Source organism: Coregonus clupeaformis, chromosome 18, assembly GCF_020615455.1.
Source record: "Coregonus clupeaformis isolate EN_2021a chromosome 18, ASM2061545v1, whole genome shotgun sequence".
Taxonomy (NCBI): domain Eukaryota; kingdom Metazoa; phylum Chordata; class Actinopteri; order Salmoniformes; family Salmonidae; genus Coregonus; species Coregonus clupeaformis.
In genome coordinates this window covers 45115089-45131780 of record NC_059209.1, presented here as the reverse complement: position 1 = coordinate 45131780, position 16692 = coordinate 45115089, and the positions used below count along the sequence as shown (strand labels likewise).

General features: G+C 41.7%; 1 protein-coding gene across 2 annotated transcripts; it reads left to right on the top strand.

The window, feature by feature from the left end:
• The first annotated feature begins 4333 nt into the window (after positions 1 to 4333).
• Positions 4334 to 16246, top strand: slc25a37 (solute carrier family 25 member 37). Of its 2 annotated transcripts, none has more exons than XM_041836183.2 (4): positions 4334 to 5062; positions 11586 to 11814; positions 12219 to 12275; positions 12384 to 16246. In XM_041836183.2, exons 1-4 carry the CDS (start codon positions 4868 to 4870, stop codon positions 12914 to 12916), a joined length of 1014 nt encoding a protein of 337 aa, XP_041692117.2. In that variant the 5' UTR covers positions 4334 to 4867; the 3' UTR covers positions 12917 to 16246. The 2 variants fall into 2 exon arrangements, with proteins under 2 accessions (XP_041692117.2, XP_041692118.1); XM_041836184.2 differs by lacking the exon at positions 4334 to 5062 and adding an exon at positions 8537 to 10148.
• Positions 16247 to 16692: the final 446 nt, after the last annotated feature.

Genomic DNA, 16692 nt, shown 5'->3' with positions numbered 1-16692 from the left:
TATTATTATCACTGGATTGTTGGGAAAGAGCTCTCAAGGTAAGAATTTTACTGTTCTATTTTACACCTGTTGTATCCTGTGCACGTGGCGAATAAACTTTGATACTTGAAACCTAATCTGTGCACTTGAATAACAAAAAATAATTTGTATATCATTTTAAATGTTGAAAACAATACTTCCACTATAGTAAGCATGACTGAATATGTTGCTTGCTACTTAATCTACATGTCTTCTTCATGGCCTTCATGGCTGCCATAACTGCATTGATTATAGTTAAGTAAAGGTGTAGGATCTTAATTTGATTGCCTTGTTGCAGGAGAACTTTCCTGCAATGCAGGACATTTAAAACTTGATCCTGGACCTCCTGACGGGCCGCCCCCAGGTGGTGAGGGTAGGCAACAACGCATCCGCCACGCTGATCCTCAACAAGGGGGCCCCTCAGGTGTGTGCTTAGTCCCCTCCTGTACTCCCTGCTCACCCACAACTGCGTGGCCACGCACAACTCCAACACCATCATTAAGTTGCCGACGACACAACGGTGGTAGGCCTGATCACCTAAGACGATGAGGCAGCCTATAGAGAGGAGGCAGTTTGGTGCAAGGACAACAACCTCTCCCTCAACATGAGCAAGACAAAGGAGCTGATCATGGACTACAAGAAAAGGAGGGCCGAGCATGCCCCCATTCACATCAACAGGGCTGTAGAATGTTCTACAGCTGCACCGACGAGAGCATCCTGACTGGTTGCATCACTGCTTGGTATGGCAACTTCCCGGCATCCAACCGCAAGGAGCTACAGAGGGTAGTGCGTACGGCCCAGTACATCACTGGGGTCGAGCTTCCTGCAATCCAGGACCTCTATACCAGGCGGTGTTAGAGGAAAGCCCTAAAAATTCTCAAAGTCTCCAGCCACCCAAGTCATAGACTATTCTCTCTGCTACCACACGGCAAGCGGTACTGGAGCGGCAAGCCTGGGACCAAAAGCGGTTTCTAAACCCAAGCCATAAGACTGCTGAACAGTTAATCAAATGGCTACCCGGACTATTTGCGTTGACCCCCTTGTTTCTTATTTTTTGCACTGACTCTTCCCCAGGCTCGATGGACACCCACTGGACTCAAACCACACACACACACACATGCATATTGACGCCACACACACACACATTCACATTCCTTCACACTCTTCACATACGCTGCTGCTGCTCTCTGTTTAATATCTATGCATAGTTACTTTACCCCTACCTACAGTACCAGTCAAAAGTTTGGACACACCTACTCATTCAAGTGTTTATTTTTATTTTTACTATTTTCTACATTGTAGAATAATAGTGAAGACAACAAAACTATGAAAAAACACATGGAATCATGTAGTAACCAAATAAGTGTTAAACAAATCAAAATATATTTTATATTTGAGATTCTTCAAAGTAACCACCCTTTGCCTTGATGACAGCTTTGCACACTCTTGGCATTCTCTCAACCAGCTTCATGAGGAATGATTTTCCAACAGTCTTGAAGGGGTTTCCAAATATGCTGAGCAGTTGTTGGCTGCTTTTCCTTCACTCTGCGGTCCAACTCATCTTAAACCATCTCAATTGGGTTGAGGTCGGGTGATTGTGGAGGCAAGGTCATCTAATGCAGCACTCCATCACTCTCCTTCTTGGTCAAATAGCCCTTACACAGCCTGGAGGTGTGTTGGGTCATTGTCCTGTTGAAAAACAAATGATAGTCCCACTAAGCCCAAACCAGATGGGATGGCGTATTGCTGCAGAATGCTGTGGTAGCCATGCTGGTTAAGTGTGCCTTGAATTCTAAATAAATCACAGACAGTGTGACCAGCAAAGCACCATCACACCTCCTCCTCCATGCTTCACGGCGGGAACCACACATGCGGAGATCATCCGTTCACCTACTCTGCGTCTCACAAAGACACGGCAGTTGGAACCAGAAATCTCAAATTTGGACTCATCAGACCAAAGGACAGATTTCCACCAGTCTAATGTCCATTGCTTGTGTTTCTTGGCCCAAGCAAGACTCTTCATCTTATTGGTGTCCTTTAGTAGTGGTTTCTTTGCAGCAATTCGACCATGAAGGCCTGATTCATGCAGTCTCCTCTGAACAGTTGATGTTGAGATGTGTCTGTTACTTGAACTCTGTGAAGCATTTATTTGGGCTGCAATCTGAGGTAGAGTTAACTCTAATTAACATATCCTCTGCAGCAGAGGTAACTTTGGGTCTTCCTTTCCTGTGGCGGTCCTCATGAGAGCCAGTTTCATCATAGCGCTTGATGTTTTTTGTGACTGCACTTGAAGAAACGTTCAAAGTTCTTGAAAATGTCAGGATTGAATGACCTTCGTGTCTTAAAGTAATGATGGACTGTCGTTTCTCTTTGCTTATTTGAGCTGTTCTTTCCATAATATTTACATTTTAGTCATTTAGCAGACGCTCTTATCCAGAGCGACTTACAGTTAGTGAGTGCATACATTTTTATTCATACTGGCCCCCTGTGGGAATCGAACCCACAACCCTGGCGTTGCAAACGCCATGCTCTACCAACTGAGCTACATCCCTGCCGGCCATTCCCTCCCATACCCTGGGCCAATTGTGCGCCGCCCCATGGGTCTCCCGGTCTTGGCCGGCTACGACAGAGCCTGGATTTGAACCAGGATCTCTAGTGGCACAGCTAGTACTGCGATGCAGTGCCTTAGACCACTGCGCCACTTGGTCTTTTACCAAATATGGCTATCTTCTGTATACCACCCCTAGCTTGTCACAATACAACTGATTGGCTCAAAGGCATTAAGATGGAAAGAAATTCCACAAATTAACTTTTAACATGGCACACCTGTTAATTGAAATGCATTCATGAAGCTGGTTGAGAGAATGCCAAGAATGTGCAAAGCTGTCATCAAGGCAAAGGGTGGCTATTCGAAGAATCTCAAATATAATATTTTGATTTGTTTAACACTTTTTTGGTTACTACATGATTCCATGTGTTTTTTCATAGTTTTGATGTCTTTATTTTTACTATTTTCTACATTGTAGAATAATATTGAAGAAAATCCTGGAATGGGTAAGTGTGTTCAAACTTTTGACTGGTACTGTACATGTACATATTACCTCAATTACCTCGACTAACCCTGGACCCCTGCACATTGACTCGGTGCCGGTACCCCTTGTATATAGCCTCATTATTGTTATTAAATTGATTTACTATTTTTCCTTTAGTTTATTTAGCAAATTTTTCGTACTAACTTTTTTGCAACTCTGCATTGCTGGTTAAGGGCTCGTAAGTAAGCATTTCACGGTAAAGTCTACACCTGTTGTATTCGGCACATGACAAATACACATTTATTTTATTTGAATTTGAGGTTTAAAAAGGCTTAATTTTCCCTTTCGAAAAATGTATCAACCCCTACAAAAATGTCCAGTAATTATGATCCACATAATAATTCAAATTTCCTGTTGCTGCAGCCTGCAGGATTATTTTCCTGCTATAGCAAACTGGCTCAAATTAAGTTCCTATATCTGTCACTTCAAAGCAACAAGTCTCAAGTCTCAATCATACAGGCTTGTTGGTCTGGGAAAACCACATAGGAAACCACAAATGGGGCAGACACACTTCTACTAAAAAGGGTGAGGTTGAACATTGTCTGTTTCAGATTGCTTTACTACCATTTACTAAACAGATGTTGTGTGATAAGGGGACCACAACCCTGCTAATCTACACACCAAGGCACCCGCCCTCGGTGAAGAATACACCCTACATACCACCAAAACAAATCATTAAAAAAAAGTATTTCTTATTTAAGTTTACCTTTATGCAATATGGCATATGCAGTGCCGTATGCATTAAACATCATAAGTAGGCCTACCATTGACAAATAAACTTCATAGAAAAAAAAGGCTCAGAAAAGAATGTGCTACATCACTATCATCATGACATACATCAGCAGGAGTTTTAATATGCAGCAGCCTAGCCTGTTTCCACTCCTTGTAGGCTTCTCCATGCTAGCAGCCCTCTGCTCATGTTGATGATATTATGAGTGCTTCCTCATGCCACATGCTGTATTATATTGGCATTGTAGGTTATGTTTTAATAAGGGTAAAAATGTATTACTTTTGAAATAGACAGGGATCAATGACTGTGACCATTTTGTCCATATTATGGTCAATGAGGGAATTATTTAAGCTGCCGAGGGTTGAACTGGTCAATGGCCCATCACTTCATTGGCCGAAAGCGGGAGAGAGGAGTGCCTTTCTCAATTTGAACAGTAATCTGCAGGGCTCAGTTATGTTGTCAACAAAGCAGCAGCATGATGCATCTTCCAGAAACATACAACATGTATTTTCCATAAAACAAATGTTAGAAGTTTTCATTGGGAAGGCAGATTAACCGTTTTTATCAAAAGCAATCCCCTTTGCATGGGAAAACACAGAAGCCTACTAATCCCACGTGTTTAACTAAGTCATTTTTGTTTTGAGCAGACTTCGCGGTCGGACAGAGCGGGGCATCTGGCTCAGGTCTGGGAGGCAGCCCGGTTCCAAATCGAATGCGATCAATTTGCAGCCGGTGCAAAACACGCACACAAGAGCGCCAGGACGAGATTAATCGAACCCCCTCATTGAAAAGCTCTGTCAATTCTGTGAACAGGCTATCACTTGCGGGCTACTTTTCATTGGACAATTCCGGCTGTTGGTCCCGCCTCATTTTCGATTTTCTGGATGTTCATTGCTCAAACTAGACAGCTATCGTGTATTCTTTTGACGTCATCTAGGCGCTCGAACTCGTTGATGATGTTGTGGTTATCCATGCCGCCGATTCAGTGCTTGTGTGTAAAGATCTCCTTTTGATCAGTCTCCCCCGCATGGAGTTGTGCGCTGACCCGGTGGTGGCAACCTTGGAGATGTCGGAGATTAAAGGTAAAGATGGAGAGCTTTCGGAAGGCGACGGTGACTACGAGAGTTTGCCACCTCATGCCTCATTGACAATCCACATGACAGCCGGAGCCGTGGCTGGAATCCTGGAGCACACCGTGATGTACCCCGTGGACTCTGTCAAGGTAGGCATGCTAGCTAGCTAGCTAGCCCATCAACAACTGTCAACCAAGTGATGGGCTCAATAACCATTTTCATTCGTATCATTATGCATTTCTGCGTTCCAGCTCATCAGCAAGCAGGGGAGGAAATAACCTTACCAGTTTTACATGTGTGAACGCTAGGTAGTTGGCTAGACGCTAGCGCTAATTAGCCAGCTACTAGCCAGCTAACTTAAGCGTTATGAGACATGCCTTTGCATAGCAATACACTCGCTCGCATATGTGAAATACCCCGTCTTCCTGAACGTACTGGCCCTGTTAATTAATGAAACATCATGCAATTGAACTTTTCCAGTATTTAGCCGCACACTTAGCTACAACTGCTAACTAGCTTAGTTAGCTAGCTTGTTTGCTAAAACTTTCAAATCCAACAGCCTTCAAGTTCAGAGTGAAGCCTGCACATGTAGACATAGCTCTCTGACATTGCCCACACAGAGTGCCCATTTGTTCTATACAATTTTTGACTGTACCCACATCTGAACTTACTAAACTGATTGTCAGACAATTGAGGCAAAAAGGTGACGGTCACATGGCTGTGCGCCAGGTTAGAGCTGTCAAAGGTGCTCAAATGTAATTGACACTGTGGCAAACTGTAGATGGTGGTTAATATTGTTTCACGGTTCAATGTAAAATATACTAAACCAAATTGTTTATTCCTGGACTAGAGTCAAAGTTTATGGGCTTCTAGGTAACCTATAATATGAGGACATACAAGTTAAGTTTAAGTGGCTGTGAACTTTGTCCCCTGCTATGCCCCCTCATTGCATACCGGTTGTTATTATTTCCCAGCTCATTCAGTGAAGTTCATTCATACACATTTATTGAAGTACATTGCATGTACATAGAAACACTTTTGACTTGACACATCAACAGAGAACACCCTACTACCTACACAGAATAAAGCTTGTGGCAAAAAAGGTATAGGCTACATAGTCCAACTTTTTAAATCTCAGTCAGACCATCAGAATGAGATGATCGGACATGGAGCCAAATTAGCCTGTGTGTCTATTCAACAGGGTTACACAAGCCATTGTCGCCACTTCCTCCTCTGTAACTGCAAGAATCTGTAGTTGGACCTTTCACGCTGTCCGTCTTACAACTGAAGGTTTTAGAGCCAGACTTTACACGTCTGGTCAACACACAGCCAAACATAGCCACATTGTTCCACCAATTAGGTGCCTTTTGAGTGCAGTAACTTAGTGAAAAAACGTTTTATTTCACCAAATTTTATAATTCTGTCATAAAGATCACATGTTCACTAAAAAAACATGTTTTCCCATCTCGAAAAAAACACAGAAAAAAAGTTGACGACTTCATCTTAAATCATCCCTAAATCCCCTTGTGACGGGGCAATTGAATGCAAGCTTCACAAAAAAATGTACAATGTTAAAAAAGGTCTAGCCTGTCTATGGGTAACAGGGCTGACGTGTTATGCTCGACCCATTCAGTGTTCCACCAGTAAATGGAGTAGTAGTTAGAGTAGATCCAGCTCACCTGCTTTTACACTATGATTTGGCTATTAGATGTTCAATGTTTCTTTTAGACATTTTTTTTCTCAAAAGGAATAGTTTCACCAAATTAAAATGAGAGTTCAGTTCACGTAACAAGGTTGACCTTAAAATGGAGGACAGGTTTTTTTTAACCTTAAAATGAATCACTAATCAAATGAACTAAATAATAATATTCAGAAATCACTGTCAAAGCAACAAAATAACTAGGGCTTTACAATAATGTTGGTGAAAACTTGGATAAATGTTGGGGTTAAGTGGGTTAATCTTTCTAGAAGTTAGAGGATGCACAGAGGGACATATCAAAATGCTGCATTTTGGCACTTTAGCAAGTCTTTATTCCTCTTAAAATTAAATATTGGTGCACAATTTCTACTTAACGTATCAAAGGGATGCAAAAGGAACTCATTTCGTGGACGACCATGCTATAAACAAATTTTTTATGAAGGAATAGTTTAGAGTTATGTAGATATCCTATAGGCCTACTTCTAATTGTCCACAAAAATACTGTATCTTAGGTCTAAAAGTTTAGTGACATGGGAAACATGACAACAACAAAAAAGCTCATCACTTCAATTGTATGTCATTGGGCTTGGCCTATTCAGTGGCTGACATTTCTCAGAGGCTATTAAGCAATCACAGAGAAGGCGGGATGAAGAAAGAGGGCACCAGGGGGATTTCTCGTCTCAGGAGAGACGTGTGACAGTGCAGGAAAGTGTTGACCAAGTCTTGGTAAAGTAAGGAAACAATAACCTGGTTGTTGACTTTCCTTTGTAATAATGATTGTTATAACTGACAATCTTTATTTTTGAGTGTGGACAAACAAACTTGAGAATTCACAAAGGCTACATGAATTCATAAAACAATTACCCATGTACTAGATTTAGGACCTACATGAATGACACCACAGGACCTGGGCTATCCTTACTTTCTATTTGTGGGAGAGTTGTAGGGAGTAACTATACGTCCCTCTCTTTGCTACTACTAGAAGTGTTGGGTGTTATCTTCATCTCCAAGTGTGTAAGCATTTGGAATCAGTCACATACAGAAAAAGGGTGTGTGCACTATCTTTCTCTTTTACAGCTGATTAGCAAACTGCCTTACAGCCTCTGCTAGCCATGGGATGCACTCCTGAAGTGCATTTACACTCATGCCATGCACAAATATTTAATCATTACTTTTCATGTAAAAGAAACACAGAATACACTGACGTCCATAGCCTCCAGTAGGTTCTGGTCTCCCAGTTCTATCACGGTAGGGTGACTTTAACCCCTACAGTTTGAGGTTTCTCAGGCTTCTGATGTTAGCTTGCTGCTGATGAAGTCACTCCCTGCTGAAGAGTTAAAGCAGCGGTGTCACACAGAAACAGGGATTCCCTGCCCCATGTCTACACTACAACCTCCATTCATTGTCATGGAAGAGTGGGGAAAAAACAGTACTTCTTATGCTGGCCATAGAACCTTAATGAATTTGGCTGTCGCCAGCCCTGCTTTTCTCTCCAGCCCAAAATAAGCAGGATGAGCTGGTGCAATTTTTCCAATCCAGTGCCCAATGGGTCCCCTTCCTCCTCGCCAGTTGGAAGGGTGCCATTAATGTTAACTGAAAGTGAAGAGTTTTTTAAAACCAAAATCTTAGCTAAGAAATACAGTTACCGAAACTATTTGAGTTGATCACATGGATGTATTGGAGATGGGAATTGTGGTATACTTTTGTTATGACTTCACAGAGAGTTAGCCTAGCCCTAGATCCTGGTAGCATATACTTACTAATAGTTTTATTACTGTGTCATCACCAAATCGTGTTATTTTATTTTGAGATCTACTGCTTCCTCTTATGAAGTATGTCTTAAAGATCCAATGTAGCTGTTTTTATCTCAATATCAAATAATGTATATTTAACAATTAAGTACCTTACTGCGATATGTTTTCAATTAAAATGGTTAAAAAAAATATATATAGCGCTTCTTAGTGAAGAGCAATTTCTCAAGCAAGCATTTTGCTAGGACTGCCTGAGTGAGGTACCTAATTGGATGAGACTAATGGGAGGGATATGTAACCTGAACTAGCTGTTATTGGCAGAGAGGTTTGGAACCCACTTTGTTATTAGTCTATTAACTTATACCGCCTGATGATGTCTCCAGGCAGGCCAAAACTCCATCCCACCAAAGCAGGCTGAAATTTCCAGCGGCCTTTTCAAACAGCTCTTACACTAAAAGGGCATTATCATCATTTTCACAATTTCAGTATTATTCCTACGTCATAGTGTGGAAATATATATAAAACACTCAAAATATCACGCCTTTGACTGCACTGTGCCTTTTAAGCCCATCAGGAATGCATTTCCTGGTAGTAAACTAAGATCAGTTGCAGTAGAACAACGCAAACAAATGACTCATTGTGTGTCATGCAGCAGATTTATTTCTCCTAATTATTACATTGTTGGAGATTTTACATTACTTAGTTGTCGGACAAGGTGAGAAAATAAACCAGATGAAATAAGGTCACCAAGTTTGTCTAATATTCGATCAATAGGCTAGTTTCCTAGTTCTTTGGCACAGCCAGAAAGAGTAGCCATTTTAATTGCCAGAGGCGTTGTAATTGCCAGAGGCTGTGATAAACGCCAACTGGGATAAAGCAAGCTCTGTTTTGTCAAGTGGCCAAATGATTACAGACAGAGGCAGGACAAGTCTCTCTCTGCAAGGCTGAGCCCAGAAGTACTTAATGAGCGTAGAGTATAGAAAAATAGAAAAATGTTTGACAGCACAGTCTCATTCTGTACTCTTTCTTCACCAAATCGCTCAATTTGTTTTTAGAAACGTCTCACTTCAGTGATGCTTAAGAGGGGAGGGGACACTTTACTTATCACTTAAAGGAGGCTCTGACAGGGGGTGGCCAGCACCTGGGCAGAGGTCCAACATGTATCAGTATTACAGCTCTGAGCCTGCTCCCCTTCCCAGGGTGCAGGGTCACACTACTACCGTCTGCAGGGGTATCTCATTCTCCACACATATCAACTGCTTGTGTGGTCCCCCCCCCCCTTCCCCCTTAGAGCTCAACTACAGTAGCACTTCTGCAGGAATGTGATTATATTGTTAAAGTAAATAGTATTAAATATACATCTATAAACCTTCAACATTTTATATATGTCTATTATACAGTACATCATGCAGCCTAACTGATATCATGCAGAGATAATCCTGTGAAGCTGTAATGTGTTGTGGTTTCTCTAGAGCAAAGTTGCTAAGTAGATGGAATTACTTGGATGAGGAGGTTGAGATAATAACATAATAGGGAGGTAAGCTACAGACATGCAGTAGGCCTGCTGCTGTTAACTAAGGGCTGAATCCTAACTCGCTCAAGGATTAGGCCTACATTGTTAAATAGTGAGCCACTTCAGTGAGCCAGGTTTTCCTGAGTAGATCCTTTTTGTTTACAAAAGTACGCTCACTAGGCTAACTCATTTGTCAGCTTGTGACAATACCTCTCTGTTCTCCCAGGCTTGGATCAGATGCTGAAAACAGGTTAACAGAAAAACCTTAACAGGTGAGGACCAGGGCTGCCCAAATATTGGAGTAGGTTCAAAATCAAAGTCCTTGTACAGAATTGTTTGAGCAAATCTGCACGTATGCGTTTGATAAATGAATGAAGGTCATTGTCTCTTCAGTTCAATTGTCTAATTGTGTCTCTGGCTAGTTGGTGTGCCTTGTTATGATGGGTAGGCTAGCTTATTCCATACATTTTGCCTAGGTAATAACAGTAAAATATATACTGAATATACCCAACATTAGGAACACCTTCCTAATATTGAGTTGCACATCCTTTTGCCCTCACAACAGCCTCAATTCGTCGGGGCAAGGACTCTACAAGGGGTCGAAAGTGTTGCTCAGGGATGCTGGCCCATGTTGACTCTAATGCTTCCCACAGTTGTGTCAAGTTGGCTGGATGTCCTTTGGGTGTTGGACCATTCTTGATACACATGGGAAACTGTTGAGCGTGAAAAACCCAGCAGCGGTGCAGTTCTTGACACAAACTGGTGCGCCTGGCACCTACTACTATACCCTGTTCAAAGGCACTTAAATATTTTGTCTTGCCCATTCACCCTCTGAATGGCACACATACACAATCCATGTCTCAATTGTCTCAAGCCTTAAAAATCCTTCTTTAACCTGTCTTCTCCCCTTCATCTACACAGATTGAAGTGGATTTAACAAGTGACATCAATAAGGGATTATAGCTTTCACATGGATTCACCTGGTCAGTCGGTCATGGAAGGAGCAGGTGTTATTAATGTCTTGTATACTCAGTGTATAGTTGTATAGACTACAGATAAGGCATTGCATTCACCCTTTCAAAGACACGTTGAGAGATAGATGCAAGATAAGTAATGTCACCTGTAAGTAAAAGATGACTACAGAAGCTAGTCTTGAAGGCACATGCAGAATCAGGCTCCTTGAGGTAGTGCTCAACAATGTGTGTGATTTGTGTAGAGTTTTAGTTCAGTTTGACAAACTTCAACTCAAAGTTTTATGAATCCCTCAAGCCAGATGTATCTGTAGGAAATTTAATTTCTATTTTATTATTGGGGGGGAACACAAGGCAAAATGCTAAGAACAATAAAACATGGCATGTCTTTTGGGCTGCACTACATTTTGGGCCAAATAAAATCATTGTTTGTGCTGTCCAAATAACTTGGCATGGCAGGGTATAACAGTGAACTGCCACAGCCCCCCACCCTAGGCCTGGGAACACACACACACACACACACACACACACACACACACATCACTCAGAAAGGACATGAGTTCTGCCAAGAACAGACATGATCAAAAACATGGCGAGACATCAAATCACTGGAGAAACTATAACCTCCGAAACCCAGGTGAGTGTGGAGGTTTGACTATAGTCTGTAGTTTAGCAGGTTGTATAGACTACTTCATGAGAAGCTAGGGTCTCTCACTTCAAATATCCTTCTTTCTCCAGACCAGGATGCAGAGTTTGCAGCCAGACCCTAAGGCTCAGTACAGCAGCGTGTACGAGGCCCTAAGAAGGATCGTCCGGACGGAGGGTCTCCTCAGACCCCTAAGGGGCCTCAACATCACAATGCTGGGGGCCGGCCCTGCCCACGCCATCTACTTTGCCTGCTACGAACGTGTCAAGCACACACTCAGCGAGGTCATTCAGAATGGAGGAAACAGCCACATAGCCAATGGTGCAGTACAGTTCTGTTTCCCTTGGAATTCTAACTCACACTACACACTGGAAGGTCAGGGAACATGGCACAGGAAGAAGTTAATTGTTTTGGTAGTTTACATCTTTAGTCATTTAGCAGACGCTCTTATCCAGAGCGACTTAGTTAGTGAGTGCATACTTTTTTATTTTTTTTCATACTGGCCCCCAGTGGGAATCGAACCCACAACCCTGGCGTTGCAAGCACCATGCTCTACCAACTGAGCTACACGGGGCCCCATAGTTGTAGTTGTGTTGGCAGTTTTGATAAACTAACAGTATAAACAATTGGCTTGGTGAGAACTGATGTATTATTACGTGAGGTATTGTATGTTGATGGGTGGTAACATGCGGAGGCCTGACTGACTCTGTGTTTGTTCCAACTAGGACTGGCAGGCTGTGTGGCCACTGTGCTGCATGACGCGGTCATGAACCCAGCTGAAGGTAAGGCTTTCAAAGGGGGCTTTGGAGTGTTAGATTTGTACAGTATATTAACCCCCTTCTCTTAATTTCCCTGTCTGTGTGGTGGTGCTGTCTTTAATGGTGTTTTAGTGGTGAAACAGCGGATGCAGATGTACAACTCTCCCTACCGGAACCTGTTGGACTGTGTTCGGACTATACAGCGCACTGAGGGGCTCGCAGCCTTCTACCGCAGCTACAGCACACAGCTGGCCATGAACATTCCCTTCCAGGCGGTCCACTTTATGACCTATGAGCTGATGCAGGAGCGCCTCAACCCCCACAGACAGTACCACCCCGGCAGCCACATACTGTCTGGGGCTGCGGCGGGGGCTGTGTCTGCAGCCATAACCACCCCGCTAGACGTGTGTAAGACCCTGCTCAACACACAGGAGAACGTAGCGCTCAGCTCCATGCACATCAGTGGTCACCTCACAGGCATGGCCAATGCCTTCAGGACAGTGTATCGCCTCGGTGGCATGGCTGCCTTCTTCAAAGGGATCCAGGCCCGGGTCATATACCAGATGCCCTCCACTGCCATCGCATGGTCAGTCTATGAGTTCTTTAAGTACTTCCTGACCAAGCAGCAGATGGAGCGAGAGGCTGGGACAGCAGGCCCAGTCTGAGGAAGGGCTGTGGAGGGGGTAGACCACAATGTGACCACACCTGTACTAGAGGCTCCTTGCTCTCCTGTGGAATCAATGCAAAAAGCCTCATCATGGAGGCGACATCGTGTTCATAATTTATATCTGTGTGTGCTTTTGTATAATAATTCAAAGGGAAGTCACTGCAATGGAGGAAGTTTGAAAGACTTGCTGTGGTAGACCGTGGCACTCCTTACCCTTCACTTTCCTACCAAGCAAGCCCTTCTATTTCGCAGTGTCATTCATTAGAGGAGTGGAGGCTGTTACATGAACAGGAGCTGCCCAGAGATGATTAGTCTTTCCAGTAATGCAGAGAAAAGGGCATCTTCAGATATGGCAACAGGCCCTTTTCCCAAATCACCTGTTCACTAAGCACACAACACTACCAACTTCGTCTATCACTATCTGGTGACAGTATTTTTATTATTATGTTGGGCTACATTCATACAGTATGTTTATAGATCTGATATGGGAACTTTTTATTTGTTTGACTTGCTTACCAGGGCTTGCGTTTTATGGATTCGGAAGAGACACATAGCTGTTTGCTTGTTTTATTTCCTTGTGTATTTATAAAGGACTGTTTGATTGAACACATTCCTGAGTTTTGCTGCACAGTAGACACAATTGCGCTTTCAAAGTGCCTCTTTATCATTGAAGGCTGCCACTACTTCAAAGCTTTTTGTGGTTTCCATGTCCTTAATAGAAATGGATTGGATTGATCATCATTGTTATCTCCATTATCATAATCATATGGTCTTTATATGTTACCTTTTCATCAATCATAGCAAGAAACCACTGATGTCAAAACCAAATGTACTGAAATAGGACCATATTGTTATTTTTCCTTGGCCAGAAGGTTGGCATCATACAATGTGCCTATAGTCTGAGCTAGCCTAAACCTTTTTCTGTTCTGTGTTGGAAATGCAGTTCTGAGAGTTACATACAGTAGTGCATCATTCCCTTTTGGCTCAACCCCTAAATGTTGTGCTGGGTATTTTCACTTTAGATAGGTCTTCATTCAAACCTCTGCGCCACTCAAAGTCTGCATTAGTTTAGTAGTTCAGTTATTTTGACCACACAGTGAAGTAAGTCTGCCCCCTTTTCCTGAGAGGTTACTGGAATCCCTCTCAATAACAAAGGTGTATAGGCCATAACGGCCCAAATATTAGTCTTGTTTGAGCACAGTAGTATGCTCTGGAATCACACCAATGTGAGTGTTTAGTATAAATTATATAACATTCTATGTTGCAGAGAAGAGGCAGCGTTTGTATATTTTAGTGAGTGATTGTTTCCCAGGAGGCATTTCATTATGCAGGTCCTCAGGTGAACCAAACATTAGCACAAAACCTGTCAGAGGCTGGTGGCATGGATTGCCTCGTCTCTGCATTCAGACACATCTGTGATGTTCATATTTAGCTTTTGATAAAAAATATCATGCTTGTAATAATGTACATAGTTGACATCTCTATTAAAATGATTTTATGTGAGATGAGCAAATTTGACAGATTAAAAAAAAATTAAAAAACTCAATGTTCCAGACAGCAGAATTTGGAATGAGTACCACTGCAGCCCAGGGCAGTTAATCGGGCGAGTCCTTTAAGCATTGGGTACAGTCTGTAACAATGGGCCCAGTACTAATGGGTTACCAGATCAGCTGGTTGGCACGCTCTATTTATTATTTTTGTTTGGCCCATTTTAGTCACTTCCTGTGCTCTCCCTGCTCTCTTCCCAGGCTCTTGGCTCTGAGTTTTCCACTCAGAAGGCAGACATTCCTCCACATATTGCTGTAATCCACAAAGCTGCAAGATTTGTTTGTTTGCTTTTAATAAAATGTTGTTGGGTTTTTTCACCAGTGAAGTACAGATGGTTCTATGAGATCTCCAAAGATCACAGTCCCTTAGAAATGTAGGTTTATTCCTTGTTAAAATCTCAAAGATATGCATTGTATTGTATGCTTCCCATTTGCAAACCTGTAGCGGTGAACCTACCTGTAAACTGAAGCACTCATTCCTGTCCTCGTGCTTATTGGCAGGCCTCTCATTCCAAGCATAATCTCCTGCCAAAAAAGCTTTAGCATCTTATTCTTTGGACTACTTTAGTTGAGCTAGTCATTTGGCTGTCTTGAGGCTGTTTAAAAAGTCACTGTGTGTGCCTCAGCATTTTCATGAAAGGTAGAGATGAGAATTTCTTCAAACATTTCTATGAAGGCTGAAGTGTTTGGTTGAAGGGGACATTGAGTCTAAACTGGGACTAGCAGGTGAGCAGTGGTGAAACCTACGATGTTGCAGTATTCATAATGGAAAGAAGTTGGCACACTGCATGACCATTTATCTCTTTATTTCAATTTTAAGTCAGTTTAATGTGAGCCTTTTGTGGGTGTGTGTTTTATAGAGTTACACAAATGTTTTTCTAAATATCACAGCTATTGTAAATGTAAACGAATATGCAACACAGTAACACATTTAGGTTGATTTAAAGTCGATCTTATTGACAACAATACTGGACAGCTGAAGGTTCATTCATTTGATTACTAGTTCTGTGAAGGGGAACTCCAGACAATTATATATCATGCATGTTACTTACTATACAAATGCAAACATGCCACTTCTGTTCTATGCATTTCATTCAATTTTTATTAATCTTATGTTTTAAGAAATGCTGGTCATACAATTGATAGAATTAATTATATTAAAAAAGCACTCTCCAGATATTTCAACCCCTCTTCAAATAATACTGATCCTATGTAGTCTTAGATGTTGAGCAGAACTGACCTTTTATTTAAGAAAACTGGAGTTAGAAATGGATAGTTACATGGGTTGGATGATATGTTTTAAATAAAATAATTAGACTAACTAATCTGGTTCAGGGATTCAGTCTTATGTACTTTAACTTCTGAATCATTTTTGATAAAGTATCCACAGAACACAGGTCTTGCCTTGTTCAGACACATTACATTACAGCCCTAGATATCTAAGGGACAAAAAAAAAGTCTTAAAACCTTGCTTATTATCTAGCTTGTATAACTTGACCATGAGATCATTTCAATATAATGTACTTTAAGTATAGGTATTATGTATGCCCCATGAATAAGAGTGATTATATGTGTTAATGGAGATTTGGTGAATTTATATCTTATCCAGGGATGTTCATCATGTAACATTTTTGCTGCTTTTTGCGCACAACAAAACGACGGGGAAACTGGGATGATTTATGACAATAGAGTGCCATCTACAGTACAAGAATGTTAAATGATTGTGGTAATGCTGCTACAGTATATAACACTGGAGCTCAAATAAAATGCAAGTGATCAATGCTGTGTTTTACTGGATTCACTTATTATTTTTGTTAAACAATGTAATTTAATGGAGTGTCACTGAGGGCTCTCAATCTTAAAGTATGTAAAAAGTATGTAGTCCCCTGTAGCTCAGTTGGTAGAGCATGGCGCTTGCAACGCCAGGGTTGTGCGTTTGTTTCCCATGGGGGGCCAGTATGAAAATGTATGCACTAACTGTAAGTCACTCTGGATAAGAGCGTCTGCTAAATGACTAAAATGTAAATGTAAAATATAAAAGACCTTGAACTTTGCACTATAGTTCAAAATGTTCATAATGGATAGCCACCTCAAAGCAGACTGCTCACATGAGTGTGTTGTTAGAGAGTTGTAGCCAGGTCTATATTTATGAAATTATGATAGGGTGTTAATATTTTATGGTGAGAGTTTGTAAAAAATTCACCATGTTTAATTGTTGCAATTGATA